The 15,525-nt window shown below is 50.8% G+C and overlaps 1 protein-coding gene across 1 annotated transcript in view; it reads left to right on the top strand.

The window, feature by feature from the left end:
- The first annotated feature begins 1,250 nt into the window (after nucleotides 1-1,250).
- LOC146782768 (extracellular calcium-sensing receptor-like) overlaps nucleotides 1,251-15,525 on the top strand; it is a 193,955-nt gene continuing 179,680 nt past the window's right edge. The window contains exon 1 of the mRNA XM_085637241.1: nucleotides 1,251-1,360. Within this exon, the coding sequence (XP_085493367.1) occupies nucleotides 1,251-1,360 (110 nt within the window). The remainder of the gene's footprint in view (nucleotides 1,361-15,525) is intronic.

Below are 15,525 nucleotides of genomic sequence, written 5' to 3'. Positions count from 1 at the left end.
TCACTGACGGTGATTCTGAGGAACTCACTTTTCCTCTCTTGCATGAATGTGTTAGGTATATACTGTGCTCAGGTAAGCGCTTCACTCTTCTGGGGCGAGTTTGCGCCGCCGATTTGGTGCTGGAACCAGGGTTCTAGCCTCGGGGTTGCGTTCACATACGGTGAGTCTGGGCAACTCACTTAATCTCCCCGTGCCTGAAAGTGCAATGTATGAACTGTGCCCATGTAAACACTCCTACTTTAGGGTCGAGTCGCGCTGTCGATATTGGTGCGAAATTACATTAATCCTAATCAGCATAGCGCAGGACACAAACCACATTATTTCCGGCAACTAATAATAATTTTCTAGGGATACCCAATGAAACTTGTTTATCGGGCGGAAAATAACAGAGTTCAAACATTTACCTACTGAAACTTATGCTTTCCATGCACAACTAGCTAGTGCATGGCCCATTACGATATGCTGGAGAGAACCAGGCCCGAAGTCTCAGCGCATTCTCAATATGCAGTGATTCTGGGCAAATCACTTAATCTCCCCGTGACAAAAAAGAAATGAGTGTGTCCTTGGTGTAGCGTTATTTGGTGCACAGGGTGTATAGACCAATGCAATAATCCTGCATCAGTTGTAATTTGGACTTCAGCCCGCCTGAAAGAGATTGTTTATTTGTTGTTACAATGCAGGATATGGTTTAGCTTGGTTGAAGACTGTTTAGATATCACCATCCTATTATGGAGAGGAGCATAGTTGAGTAGACTGCCTTAAGTCTTTAGTTTTGACTAGGCACTATTTAAGAACTCTGCTTCATGTGTGTGAGATGATTTTCATCTGGCAAGGAAATATATGGAAAGGGCTTTTAGGGGACAACATATTCTGATTGGCACGAAGTAGAAATGACTTTGAGGAGGAAGGTAGGGGTCATGTTTATCATTGCCTTGTTTTTTGTGTAATGTGATATATGGCTTAATGAAACATAGGGGCTGCATCACACAATTTGGTACTGAAGTAGTCGCAACGCAGCACAAACTGTGAACTACAGCTATATGCAGGGGCTTGAGTTGGAAGGCATTCGTGTAAATAGCTCATTGTTATGATCCCTGGGAGAATCCAACATATTTGGAGAGGAAACCTTGTACAAACTTCCATAAATTCCAATATACTGGGAGAGTGAAGAAAGAAGTAGGGGAAGAACTTTGTCTATATGCAGCAAGAGCTGCTAAGAGCCATGAGTTGAACTTAATTAAATACAAAACATGGCCTCGCTCTTCTCTTTTGGGACCTTTAGTGAATCACCTGACCGCTTGGCAAACTTGATGCACAGCTTCTTCTATTTGCATGTGGAAGATGGCCAGATGCTCTTGGGGTTAAACGTTGACTTTATGTCTCAACACTTTCCTTTAATTAAGGAACTGTTTAAGCCTACAGTGCCTCTCTTCTAAATTATTGTGCTGGTGGTGAATGGACAATAAATATGCCTTTACAACTTGTTTTTATCACGTGTGCTGTGCATTCAAAGACAGGTCATATGTCCCTGGTTGCAGTTTGGGTTTGCGGTGGTTGATTTGCCTTCCTCCCATGCATTGTCATGTCATGGCATCGTTGCTTGTCTTAGAGATTGGGTGACGTTGCTTGAGTTCTACCAGGCTGAAAACTTTCGGTGTGCACGTGGTGAGTCGGCCACCTTGCAGGCAATGTTCTGAAGGGGTAATGTGTTAACAGCATCCATTAGGGGGTAAGTGTCCTCCGCCACAGTAGATTACCTCGTGGGCCTGAGTCGGGCAATGGCATAGGGTGAGGGGCCCGTTTTGTTGTGTCCGTCAACTTCCCTTGTCCAGGAAGGAGGTGTGATTTCCCGGTTATTGCCTGCGTTGGGCCAGGCAGGTTGACCTATTGTGTGAGTTCTTGGTGGCCAAGTGCAACATCTCTGTGTCCACTGCTTTACCAGCCTTTTGTATAAGTCGTTCATCGCCACCGGCCCAACATTGTATTCTGGTGGCTATGCATTGCAGATGCCCTCAACGTATTTGGTATCTCAGTAAATGTTGTAAATAGACCTGGGGAAGCAATGATCTGCCTGACTTTGCCTGGTTCACCAGTAATGACTACGGCTCTCACTTTTGGTAATGCACATCCTTCATCGGGATGGGCTCGGGGCCCGTAGGTATCCCATGTGCCTTTTGATTCGAATAATATTTACACTGAAAGGGCTTTGGAGTGTAAAACTTTAGTAAGTTTGGCTAGTAGTGTTGGTGACCTGGCCTTACCATGCCTGAACGGAGGCATTTTTCAAGAGGATATGCCTGTTAGCCACAATCATGACTCATTCATCTTAGGCACCAAAGAGGCATAGTCAAGCCAGTACTGATGATGAGAGATGGGAGGTTGATTGATAGTATTCCTGCCGAAGCGGGGGACTGGGTCTGGTTTTGGGGGGATTGGTTGCAATGCTTTGTTTCATTGGCAAATTAGGCCGAGTGGACTTAGAACACCTATTAAATGCGCGGTGTGTTGGTGGCCGGTCTGTATGCCATAGTCAGTGCCGGAGCATGCTGGGTAGCCCTGCAGACCAGTTTTACTCTGGAAAACACTTGTAGCTGCGCAGGGCTCCCTCGGTTCTGTCGAGGTCTTTTATATTAGCCGAGCACTCCTGGGACACTTCACCACTATGGTCGGGAGCAGGGGGAGGTGTCACTTTGCATCCAGCACCTAGGCTAAGCAAAGAGTTACGCCTAGGTTGAGTGAGTGTTAATGTTACCTGGTCGTTCTTTGGGGCTCCTGAGGGTATGATGACCTACCGGCAAGGAACAGCTAGGGTGGTTTACGTGTGCTTCAGCAATCAGTTAAAAAAAATAAATAAAAAAGGAATGCAACGGGGGCCCTGGCTCACACGGTAGTGGGCAAAGATCACACACGCCACAGGTGCCGAGGCCTGTTCTGATGCCTGGCGTTGTGCTCCCAGGTTACTTCTGAAGGGCTAGGCCTTCAGATGCTGAAAGGATGTCCGTTGTTATTTACTTGATTGTTAAACGATGGGTTATTTCCGGGGTCTCCGCTGGTGTAGAGCGTTAGGTGCTTGTTGTCCTTCCATCGGGTCGGTTTGATGCGGGATGGTGGTTTTTTGGGCACAGCCACGTGGTGGGTTTTTCTGTGTCTGACTGGGGTTAGCTTTCCGTTAATCTCCCTGTGTGTCGCACACGGTTGTAAGACAGGGGGGTCGGTTTGATGCGGGATGAAGGTTTTTGGGGCAGATCACAGGCTGCTTCCTCTTGCTGTGTTTGTTCTTCTATGTGTGGTAGGGTCAAGTGACGGAGGAGAGCAATCATCTCGTGGTATATCTGGGCATGATAGAACGCCAGGCAAGATTGTAGCGTAGGCAGATAGTGGCACTTATCAGGGAAGGAATGTTGGTCTCAATGGCATGCCGCCATGCAAGGGGACCATGTACCTAGGTCACGTACATCAGGCAGTGACAGGTGAACAGGGACCATGTGTAATAGAATATCAGGAGTGGTTCCCACCACGGTCGGGCAGAAGGGAAGCTGTCATCTTGATGCTCGATGGACACCCTTACTCCATCACACCCATTGTAAGCTGAGGATGCCTGTTGACGCTGTTAGACCTGCGATTAGTTAGTACACTCACTGTTGTGCCTTGGCTCGGTTTGTCTCGCATCAGGGCCAGTTGGGGTTACTGGCGAATTTTTTGCTCTATGGCTGAAGCGGGCGCTTCTAGAACAGGGCAAGATTGGTTAGGCCAGGCAGCATGACAAAGGTCTTCTCGGCACTGGCAGAATGGTACAGGCTGCGAAGTAGAGCCTTTGCAGAACTTAGATTTGTCTACATTCGGCTAGGGAATGTTTAGCAGCAGGAAGGTATTGAACCATGGTGAGCAATTGGTTTTGGGTTCGTGCGCAACAGGAGCAAGGGAATTGCGTTCTGTTCCATCAGGGTACGGGGACAGTCTATACCACCAGATACTGTAGAGCTGCCATTTTCGCTCTGGGCTGGGGTGTCAATATCTTCCAACTTTACAGCCAGACTCTGAGCAGGCAAAGGCATACTTGTGATGGTGCAACGGGCACTCAACAGTAGAGTTAGATGTGTCATCATACCCCGATATAACGTTAGTGATGAAACATAGGTTGTGGCTACACACGACCAGGCACTCTAGGGCAGCTGGGGCGGGGGTGTGCCAGTGCCAAGAGGGTGCGGGTTGCCTGGGTAGGGCTGCTGGCTTGAAGGGAGCACTACTCGGATCGCCACAAGGGCACGTTTGTGTCATAGAAGGCTGAATTGATACTTTTATGGCATGGTGCCAGTTGCTCTAGTTATGCGAATGTTGCTTGGCAGTGTCAGAAACATTCAGAACGCAATGCTGGTGGTTAGCCTGTTGTCATGCTGTTCAGAGGTATTTTAGCTCAGGCATGGCCATGCAGGGGTTATAGGCCGGTGGCCTGCCCTGGGATTCGTGTTAACAGGCAGGTGAAACAGCAGAACCTGGAGGGGCTTGGGTTTGACCTCTGGATACTAGGGCGGAGCCTGGTTGCTCACTTGGTAGCCCTCCCTTGAGTTCGATGAAACAGGTACCTTGGATGCAAGTATTAGTACCGGGTAACTTCTCCCGCCCTTCAGCACTGGCTGGCAGCTATGCAGGTTGTGGAAGTGGCTTTTGGTCAATACGATTAAGGGAAACAACGGGGCAACACTTTGGGCTACAAATATGCAGGAGAACAATTGGGTTGTTCTCCTCTGCGGTCACCCTGATCTGTCTCTCCCTGGTATACTAGCAGAATTTTGGGAGGGCAAGGCTTTACATTTGGTGGTGACTGATGGAATACGATGGGCGTACTCCACTGGAGTGAAGGAGGAAGGAAGGCAGGCTTCTCAACTCTTACCTCCTCCCGCATGGGCACTGCCAGGCAGGAGTGTCTTGGCAAAGAGATTGTTATTTAGCCATGCAAAGGCAACCTTGGACCATCGCCTAATTTTAGGTTTAAAGTCATTCCAGTTAAATCCACGAGGGAGTTAGAAAGGATGGGGGAACCTGTCCTGATTGTGCCCGCCGGCTCGGTTGGGCGTAGACTTGTTTTGGCTGGACCTGGGAGAAGCCCGGTATCAGTATGCTGTAGGTATGAAGGCCACCGGGAGCCATGCGCAGTTGCGCAGAGCAAAGAGGTCTTGGCTTCATCAGGCATGGTCTTGTACACGCCAAGTACACAGGGTGCCTGGAGGGAGATGGGGTGCACCTCTCTAGTTTAGACCTTTTCCTACTGGACCTAGGGGAAGCTTGGGCTGCAGCAGGTTGTAAGTAAACAGGTCTACCTTGGTGGGGGGCCCTGGTAGTGACGGTGGCCACTCCCAAGGCTGTGGAGGAGTTACAGGGCGATCCAGGGTCTGCACTTACCAAGGGGTACAGCATGCAGCAGCACCATGGGGTGCTAAGCCAGGATACCCGGGGATGTTTAGCGGGTCCCCTGGAAGAACGACGGCGCCCCGTCAACCGAAAGGCGGTTGTGGGTCTGAGCAACCGGGGGCTGCCATTTATGCTCCGCCCACCCATCACGGGGGGGCGTGTGAAGCATGTGGACTGGTGGTCCACGGATGGGAGGGGTGGACCCTCCCAATATTTGGTATACACCAGTTGGCGTTGCCATGGTGACTCTAGGCTTATCAGACGGGCAGGCGGCATAGGGCTGGCCTGCCCTGGGATCGCCCGTAAGATAACCCACCTTGTTTGCATATTGGTTATGCTAATAAACCTGCAGCAATATTTCTCCACTTACATTACAGTGTCGTGTGTTTTTATTTATGCACTTATGTCTTATGTGCTTTGTGATAACTGTTGCCGATATTGGCACTATGTAAGGCTGCCCGGGGGGGGTCGCGCAGCGGCCCGCCCCTTGGAGGGCGGCCGCCTTAGTGCCACAGGAAGGCACAGGGGTGGGAGGTCGAGTCCCTGGGCTAGTCCGGGGGAGACCCCAACAGATGGCTGTTTCCGGCGAGGGCGGGCAGGAGACAGGGGTACTTATACTGTCTCCGCCCCCTCCTCGTCCTCTTGTCCGCTCGTTCGCCTTGCCCGCCCCTCCGCTTACCCGGCGTCCGGAGGGACAAAAGGGGGGGGGGGCAGGTTTTTTCTAACAATGTTACTTTGTGTTGCAGGAGGAGTTACAGGGCGATCCAGGGTCTGCACTTACCAAGGGGTACAGCATGCAGCAGCACCATGGGGTGCTAAGCCAGGATACCCAGGGATGTTTAGCGGGTCCCCTGGAAGAACGACGGCGCCCCGTCAACCGAAAGGCGGTTGTGGGTCTGAGCAACCGGGTGCTGCCATTTATGCTCCGCCCACCCATCACGGGGGGGCGTGTGAAGCATGTGGACTGGTGGTCCACGGATGGGAGGGGTGGACCCTCCCAATATTTGGTATACACCAGTTGGCGTTGCCATGGTGACTCTAGGCTTATCAGACGGGCAGGCGGCATAGGGCTGGCCTGCCCTGGGATCGCCCGTAAGATAACCCACCTTGTTTGCATATTGGTTATGCTAATAAACCTGCAGCAATATTTCTCCACTTACATTACAGTGTCGTGTGTTTTTATTTATGCACTTATGTCTTATGTGCTTTGTGATAACTGTTGCCGATATTGGCACTATTTCTGCTGGCCTCGGGCTGGGCATTTCAAACAGGTGGCGGGGTGGATTCCCGCACACAGCTAATCCACAGAAGAAGCTCAAACGTGTTACTCGTACGTGTGCCCTCTCGTTGCAGGCAGATTAGCGACTATCACATTGCGATGCAGGACAATTTGCTCACATGCATTCACCCACCACTCTTTAAGTGTATAGTTATGTTTTTCAGCTTGTGGAGTCATAAAAGCAGTTCAGTGGTATTATTTTGCAATGCAACCTGTGTCGCAGTCACTTCTTGTACACCTGTACATTAAAACTATACTTGGAGAAGTCAGCCGCTGTTGTCTATCCAGTGTTACAGTAGGCCTCCTTTGGCACAAGTTCCTTGATAAATGTGGGTAATTTCATTTTGGCCACTTCGTAGCTAAAAGCGTTCACTTTGTGTGGGGTTATTTTTTTACTTTGACTGTCTTTTTCATGAGACATCATGGCCCACAATTTTTACATCGGCTCTAAGGGCATCCGGGGGTCTCGGAGGGCAAGGTTTATTGATAACATGAAAAGGACACTTCGAACAGAGCACAGGTTGCGTGCAGCCCCGCCCCTCTCCCTGGTTTCTAGCATAATTTCACTAGTGATAAATTGTGAGAAATATCGAAGCCAGCCTGTTAGCCCTTTCTAACCTAAAAGTAACATATAGCGCACACACACACACACACCGTGCATGCATTTACACGCACTCCCTGCGAAAACGTTATGATTTTTTTAACTTTTCCCAATCTGAACTCTTGCATAAGTAATGCATTAATACACGCTCACCAGAAAGTGTAATCTAAATTAAATCTGAGGTCACGTCGCCATTAATTCAAACAAGTAGCCTTTCTGAAGCTTTTCTTCAAAACAAAGTAGCTTGAAGCTTCACTCAGGACCTAAATGTCAATGTTTTTTTTACCAATGTGGTACAACTTCCCAGATGCTGTCCACCATAGCTAAAGAAGACAAGCATTGGCATAGCCAATACATCTCGCCTTTGGGAACTTATATGTGTTTAGCCATGCAACACTTGATGTTGTTGCACCAAGGATATTGTGCTGGATAACCAAACACTTATAAGGTCCCAAAGGCGAGACCTATTGGTTATGCCAATGCTTGTTGTTAAATATCTCCAGTATTTCACATTCTATAATGTAATATTTCTGCTCCTCTAATACATCTCAAATATAGCTAAGAAAATACCCATGCCCCAAGTTGGTTCACTCCAGTTGTATGTTAAGAGTGTATGTTCCACAACTAGTCATTGCCATTAGAACTTAAGACATTACTTCCTTGTTCATAAGTAAACCCATTTAGTCTGGGAGAATCAGAGTTTATCAAACACTGCACTTGCGCAAGAATGCTCCATGTGGTTTGGTCAGTGTGTGCACATTCCTGTGAAAACATCATTTTTCCTGCAGGCAGCCGGTGCACATCTGTGAGGATGTTTGTTAAAGGCGGCAGCACAGTAGCAGTGTTTTGTCCCACATTAGTGCCTTATTAACATTGTCTCTAGTGCGCTGGGCTTGTATGCTTTCTACTGAAAATCTGTAGGACTCTCTATTCAGTGTCCTTCTATTAGCACCTAATTAGAAAAGCTTAAAAACGATATTAATTTAACCAGACAACATTGCTGTCACCGGTACTTGCAGGAGGCCGCCACAGCACGCGCGGCTCCAGCAATATGTATGGTTTGATTGCAGGTTGTTACCTTTAGAGTGCACTATTGAGTAAGAAAAGCAACACAAACCAAGAAAGGGCAGTCATAACTTTATCATGCATTTACGTATGCAATATAGCGTGTTGCTTGAGGTCTGCTGGCTTGTGTTCGAAATAAAATATTTCCCTCCAAATGCTGGCTTTAAATGCAAAAAACCACAATTAATAAATGAACCATTGGATTCGGCTCCAGCCCCCTAGAGGGCAGTCATCAAGATGCAACTCTACAGCCATTCTCCAGACTGGCTATCCACCATCCATGCTGCAGGTGTTATTATTCACGAGACAAAGCTAAAGAATAATGTTAATTGGGATAGCCACTATCTTATCCCCTTTCAGACCTTCCTCGTCGCCACGTTGTATAACATACAGTGATTAAAATGTGAGGCGGCCAGGGCACAATGGATAAGGATAGTCTGAGACTGTCTTTCTCGAGTTGTGGACTAATGGGTATTTTGCCATCCATTCTCCTGGCAAAAGAGAAATATTAAATGCCTGAAGGTGGCACCAGAGGCGGGAGCCTAATATTCACTCATGTAGAACCTGCCAAAGAGGGCCACACCCTAGTACTAGAGGAGAAACCTTTTGTTATCAGCTAAGCTCATGGGAATGTTGAGTAGAGAAAGAGGGACCAGATCTAAACAGTTCTGCAATAAATTAAGAAATTGTGTTGAAATTTCAGGTGCCTCCAAGTGCAAAGACTCATGAGACTTAATGGCATGGGTAAAAAATGTAGATATGTTTTAGGTAAAATTAGTTTTGTACTAAATCTACATTTAAAGTTAATTGTTGATTCAAATCTGTGTAACAGTCACACCGAAATGCAGCGCCCTGAAAGTAGGGATAGGGGACGGGGATGAAGCACTGCCCAAAAAAAATGCTGGATTTCAAAAGCTGAATGACTAATAAAGAGACATGCAGTGAACTTGACAGTGCACAGGCAAGGTCCCACAACCTGTTACACACCACCCCCACACATGATGCTACAGTCATTGTTCTCGTGGACAAAGCGCCAGCCTACATTACCTTGTGAAGGAGTGACTACACACAGACCAGGGAACACATTGCAAGGAGGGGAAGGGTGGCAGGGGCACAGCGCTATACTGGGGCAAACAGGATCTGCACAGCACCTTTAAACCCTGCCAGTGAATTCATGCTACTGTGCCCTTACAAATGCCGGTGACACACAACAAACACACATATACCTACCCCCTTCCGGCTGCTGCATCGCCTGTAAGCGCCTCTCCAGGTCTGGAAAGACCACCGGCAGCACACGCCTGTGGAGGTGGCTCAGACGGCGGCGGCCGCGGTTCTTGTGGCTCTCAGGTGAGTCCCCCAGCAGGAGCCGTGCAATCCTCCGCGTCCAGCACCGGATATCCTGCCAGCGTTTCCTCACCTGGGGCAGGCTCCGCCTCCGACCATCCACACCCCTCACGGCACTGACGGCGGTCAGCCAGATCTGCTCCTTGGCAGTGGCGCCTACCTGTGAGGAGGAACAAGTGACACCACATCAATACACCAGCCACATGTCACAGAGAGACATATGGGTACAAATTAGCTGGTTACAACAAGGCATGTCATGCAGCCAACGCATTGCACCTTTGTCATAGGGACATCATCCCCTGGTGAGGGAAAAAGCAGTACGTGCCACAGTGGGTACACAGGTGGAATGATGGCAATGTCACAATCAATGATCAAGGCTCACACTGTGCATCACACCCACCCCTCCTGTCTCAGGGCACTGCTGTGAGTGATAGGCCCCCACCCCTCCTGTCTCAGGGCACTGCTGGGAGTGATAGGCCCCCACCCCTCCTGTCTCAGGGCACTGCTGTGAGTGATAGGCCCCCACCCCTCCTGTCTCAGGGCACTGCTGGGAGTGATAGGCCCCCACCCCTCCTGTCTCAGGGCACTGCTGTGAGTGATAGGCCCCCACCCCTCCTGTCTCAGGGCACTGCTGTGAGTGATAGGCCCCCACCCCTCCTGTCTCAGGGCACTGCTGTGAGTGATAGGCCCCCACCCCTCCTGTCTCAGGGCACTGCTGTGAGTGATAGGCCCCCACCCCTCCTGTCTCAGGGCACTGCTGGGAGTGATAGGCCCCCACCCCTCCTGTCTCAGGGCACTGCTGGGAGTGATAGGCCCCCACCCCTCCTGTCTCAGGGCACTGCTGGGAGTGATAGGCCCCCACCCCTCCTGTCTCAGGGCACTGCTGTGAGTGATAGGCCCCCACCCCTCCTGTCTCAGGGCACTGCTGGGAGTGATAGGCCCCCACCCCTCCTGTCTCAGGGCACTGCTGTGAGTGATAGGCCCCCACCCCTCCTGTCTCAGGGCACTGCTGGGAGTGATAGGCCCCCACCCCTCCTGTCTCAGGGCACTGCTGGGAGTGATAGGCCCCCACCCCTCCTGTCTCAGGGCGCTGCTGGGAGTGATAGGCCCCCACCCCTCCTGTCTCAGGGCACTGCTGGGAGACATCAGGCACCCCCCCCTGGGACCCCCCCGACAGTACATGGCATGTGTGTTACACCTGGACGCAATGGCAGAAGTCACAGTCACAACATAGGGACAGTCTGTGGCAGTGGCCTATGCACTCACCTGATACCCTGGTCGCCCATACAGCATGGAGTACTGTGGGAGGATCACATCCAGCAGAGCCATGTTCTCCTCCAGGGTGAATGGCTGTGTCCTCTCCACAGCCCTTGACATGGTTCCAGGGAATCAGTAGCAGCAGCTGGGTCGACGAATGCAAAGATGTGCAGGCAAGTGCTCCCTCATGGGACCTGGCTGCCTTATATGTGCCCTTCTGCCCAGTCTCATGCACAGGAGTACAGAGTGATTGGTCACTCACATTTGCATCCTATGTTTCCACCAATCCCTTCAAACCTAGCAGTCTGTGGGTTCTCTATCGGTTTCATTCTCCTGCATGATGTCAGCCCCACAAACACATTGCAACAAAGTAGAAGAATTCCAACTGACTTCTGCTGTGCACCTTCCAGAACAATTTCGAATTTTGAACTTGGTCTCCATGACAACCAGCATGCATGTAGGCCTTAATACTTGTCCCCTATGTAATTTGGAGCATCACACACAGGTACGATGCGTTTCGGGGCCCTAGGGCACCCCAAATGCATGGCAACGGCCCGTACATGCATGCCTACGCTCTCCATCACTATGGGTCTGCACGCGTATGCGTACCCGTAGTGGTACGGACCGTACACACGCATGTACGCTCACTATCACTATGGGTCTGCACGCGTATGCGTACCCGTAGTGTTACGGACCGTACACACGCCTGTACGCTCTCTATCACTATGGGTCTGCACGCGTATGCGTACCCGTAGTGGTACGGACCGTACACACGCATGTACGCTCACTATCACTATGGGTCTGCACGCGTATGCGTACCCGTAGTGGTACGGACCGTACAAATGCCTGTACGCTCGCCATCACGATGGGTACACATACGGCAGCACTCCCACAGTGATTTGGGAACATGCACAGGCCCTCTCAGCAGCAGTACGGCGGTTTTTACACATCACTGTGGTGATAGGCGACACACATGTAGGAATAGGGCGGACATACTTGTCCATGGATGGACATACTTGTCCAGGAATGGACATCAAGGCATCGTCTGTGCATTACTACATGTGTGGGGCACAGGTGTCACAGGCTGTGATGTGGAACATGCCTCCTGAGTGGAGAAGGCACCAGATGTATGATGAGATGTGTACATGTGTACTGTGTGAGGGTGCAATGTGTGCCAGGCATGCCCTTGACTCCTTTGACATGTGTGCATGTGGGACTGCGCACTTGGGGTGAGCGTCACTGGCATGGCACGGACACCAACACACGGAAGTGTCCCATGATGCCCGGTACAGGGGTCATGACACATGACTTGTCACTACCCACAGTGCACAATGTGACTATGTCATATATGTGTCCGGGATTTACATCAGGTTGATGTTGTAGCACCCTCAAAAGCTGCAGCCGTTGCAGCAACCAACATGTGGCTGTGTGTAGATTGTCATTGCACACTGTTCCCAACACCATGCCACATGTGTTATCGGATGTGAGGTGCACATGTATGCATGGGACACGGAGTAGCGTGACAAGGCCATGTCAGCAAACTCACAAGGAATGTGTGGTGAGTCATGACATGTGCACCTTCATGGCAAGGTGTGTGGGCTGGACTAGTGTAATGTCATGTGACCTGTGGCTCCAGTGTTCCGCTACCAGTCTCTGCAATCGGCATCACACTTCTGCTGATGTGTGGGTGTATGTCACTCCTGTCTTGCGTCGGGCAGTGCACTTGCACTGGGACACAGCTATTTCCATGGCGTGGCATGGGGAGGTTCTCAATCACCGTGTGTAGCTGGGTCTTGGAAGTAGTGTCACCTTGCATCCATACGTGTCCTGGGCATGTAGCACATGCCTGACTCCCTATGTGGCATGTGTGTATTGCCAGATTTACATGTGCTCAGTAGACATGAGTTGTTCTCGTAGTGCACTCACTCTTCCTTGTCACTTCCAAATTACTGCAGAGCGCCTCCTGTTGCCCGAAGAATTCCAGACTTGGCTACCATGCAGGAGAATGACAGGATCCGGCTCTACCGCTTCACCCAACCGTTGATTCTGGAGCTGACGGCGAGACTGGCACCACACCTGCAACCGCAGCACAGGTATCCGACGGCACTGACACCCCAGCTGAAGGTAATGGCTGCCCTACATTTTCTGGCCACGGGTACCTTCCAAAATACCATAGCTCATGTTGGTGGCATGTCCCAGAGCATGTTCAGCGGTGTGCTGCATGATTTCTTGGAGGCCATGTTGATTCACCTGGATGACTTCATCAAGTTCCCAACCCCTGAACAGATGACTGAGGTCAAGCGTGGATTCTATGCCCTGGGAGGGATGCCCCATGTCATTGGGTCCATAGATGGGACACATGTAGGTTTGGTACCACCACACGCACGGGAGGTGGCGTACCGCAATCGGAAGCACTACCACTCCATCAATGCCCTTGTGGTGTGTCTGTCCAATATGGTGATTTCACATGTCTGTGCTCGTTTCCCAGGATCAGCACACGATGCCTACATCATGAGGCGTAGCGGGATGCCTGATATGATGATGCAGCTGCGCAATGAACGGGCATGTGTTGTTGGTGGGTACAGTCTGTCTGTCCTGTATTCTGTATAGCCGACCAGCACGACCGCTACACCAGTTCTAACGATGTCCATGTGCTTCCCATGTAGGGGACGCTGGCTATCCCAACATGCCTTGGCTGCTGACACCTCTCCGCAACCCCATCACGCCGGCCCAGCTCCGCTATACCACCGCCCATGGCCGGACAAGGCGAGTGATAGAGAGGACGTTTGGCATGCTGAAGAGCCGATTCCGGTGCCTCCACAAGACCGGCGGTGCACTCCCTTATGCCCCGGCGAAGGTCTGCAAGATCTTCATGGTCTGCTGCATGCTGCACAACATGGCAGTTGAAAGAGCTGTGCCACTCATCCTGAATCAACATGACGAGGACCATCCACCCGTGGAGGACGAAGGGCTTGGCAATGGGGCTAGTGATGTGGAGGATGTGGAGCCGCAAGAGGACATCCGGACTCGGCTCATACGCGACTTCTTTGCTTAGTGGTGAGTACCAGTGTCTGAGTGTGCACGCCTTGGTCCCCGTGTGGCATGCGTTGTGATGTGTGTCTCCACCTGCATGTATGGCACGTGGGTCAGAGGTGTGTGTGGGTGTGTCACTGGAGTGATGGTGGCAGTGATGGTAGTATTTCCCCAGTCATAATTGTGACCTAGCATGTTGTCATCCATACATGTGTCGATTAACTGCACATGCAAGTGGCTGTGCTTTTTGTGGCTGACTTCTTGTGTGTCTCTCTTCCCCAGGTACCTGCGCATGCCGTTTGCTGGTTGCATTGTTGTGGCACTGCTATTCCTCATGGACATGACATCGTGGGCTGACTCAGCGTTACAGGCACGGACACGTTTGGAAGTCTCCATGGGGTAAGGGATGCATCTGGGGTGTATTGGGTGTGGCAGTTGTTCACGATGTGTGCACACTGCCCCGGTCGGGGTTTGGTTCCTCTGCAGACATGTGGCATCCCCATGGGACACGACATGCAGCTGGGTACACCTGAATAGACGGGCTGCCTGGTTGTCAGTCATCAGTGATGGGATAGTGGATTGTGATGATGGCATCAATGTGTGACACTGCCCTCGGACACATACGGTTAACATTGTCTTGACATGGCGTGGGACTTCCACATCAGCGGATGTATGGTGTATGGCAGGCTCTCCGTGAGCAGCTGTGGGTGTTTAGCTGTTAGCCGACGCTTGTGTGCCAGTTCCCTGGCTATCACGCATTTGTGCTGCAGAAGGGGGGTGCCAGTGTTGGAGCCACATGTTACTCCACATGATGTGTTCATGTGTACTTCAAGTTGCCTCTGCAATACCAAAAACATGACTAATAAAGGTGTCCCTATGCCTCCAAGGTGCCTCTTCTCAGTCAGTGCTGGTGTGTTGGCACGGTGCATCCTGCATGTCTGGCATGGTATTCCATGATTGTGGCTATGTGTCAATGTGTCGAGTGGCAAGATGCAAGCTGTGTGTGTGTGCTGAGACTGTGTATTGGGCATGATGTCCATGACTGTGTGGGTATTGTGACATGTGCCATCCCCATGCATCCAACGTTGTCCATGACCCCATTCTCTGCATCCACCGGACTCAAGCTTGCAGGACATGGTTCTGCCACCTGTCTACACATACCTGGGTGCCCCCCAGGACACGGGCCAGGATCCCTGACCTCTGCGCATGACTGTTGCTGTACTCAATGTGTCTGTCAGCACGGTTTTTCGGCCACCCCCTCAGCTGGTTCTGACCATCACGGGTGTGTATGGTGCTCCATGTCTGTCTTGCCTAATAAACTGTGACCCATGTGTCCTTTGCCAGACTCAGGCCCCAGGGTGTGGATGGTTGAAGTGAACAGATGACTCAGGCATGTTTAGACTGTACAAGACACATGTTAGGTAATAATGCTACCAGCAGGCATCTACTCTTAATAGTGTGATTTATTATTGGGGGGGGGGACAAAGTGAGGGGCTTTCCGGGATTAGGGAATCCAAAGTTCAGTAGGGGAGTTGGT

This window comes from Triturus cristatus, chromosome 12 (genome assembly GCF_964204655.1).
Source record: "Triturus cristatus chromosome 12, aTriCri1.1, whole genome shotgun sequence".
Taxonomy (NCBI): Eukaryota; Metazoa; Chordata; class Amphibia; order Caudata; family Salamandridae; genus Triturus; species Triturus cristatus.
Note: the sequence above shows the minus strand (reverse complement) of the source record. Positions and strands in the feature narration are given on the sequence as shown.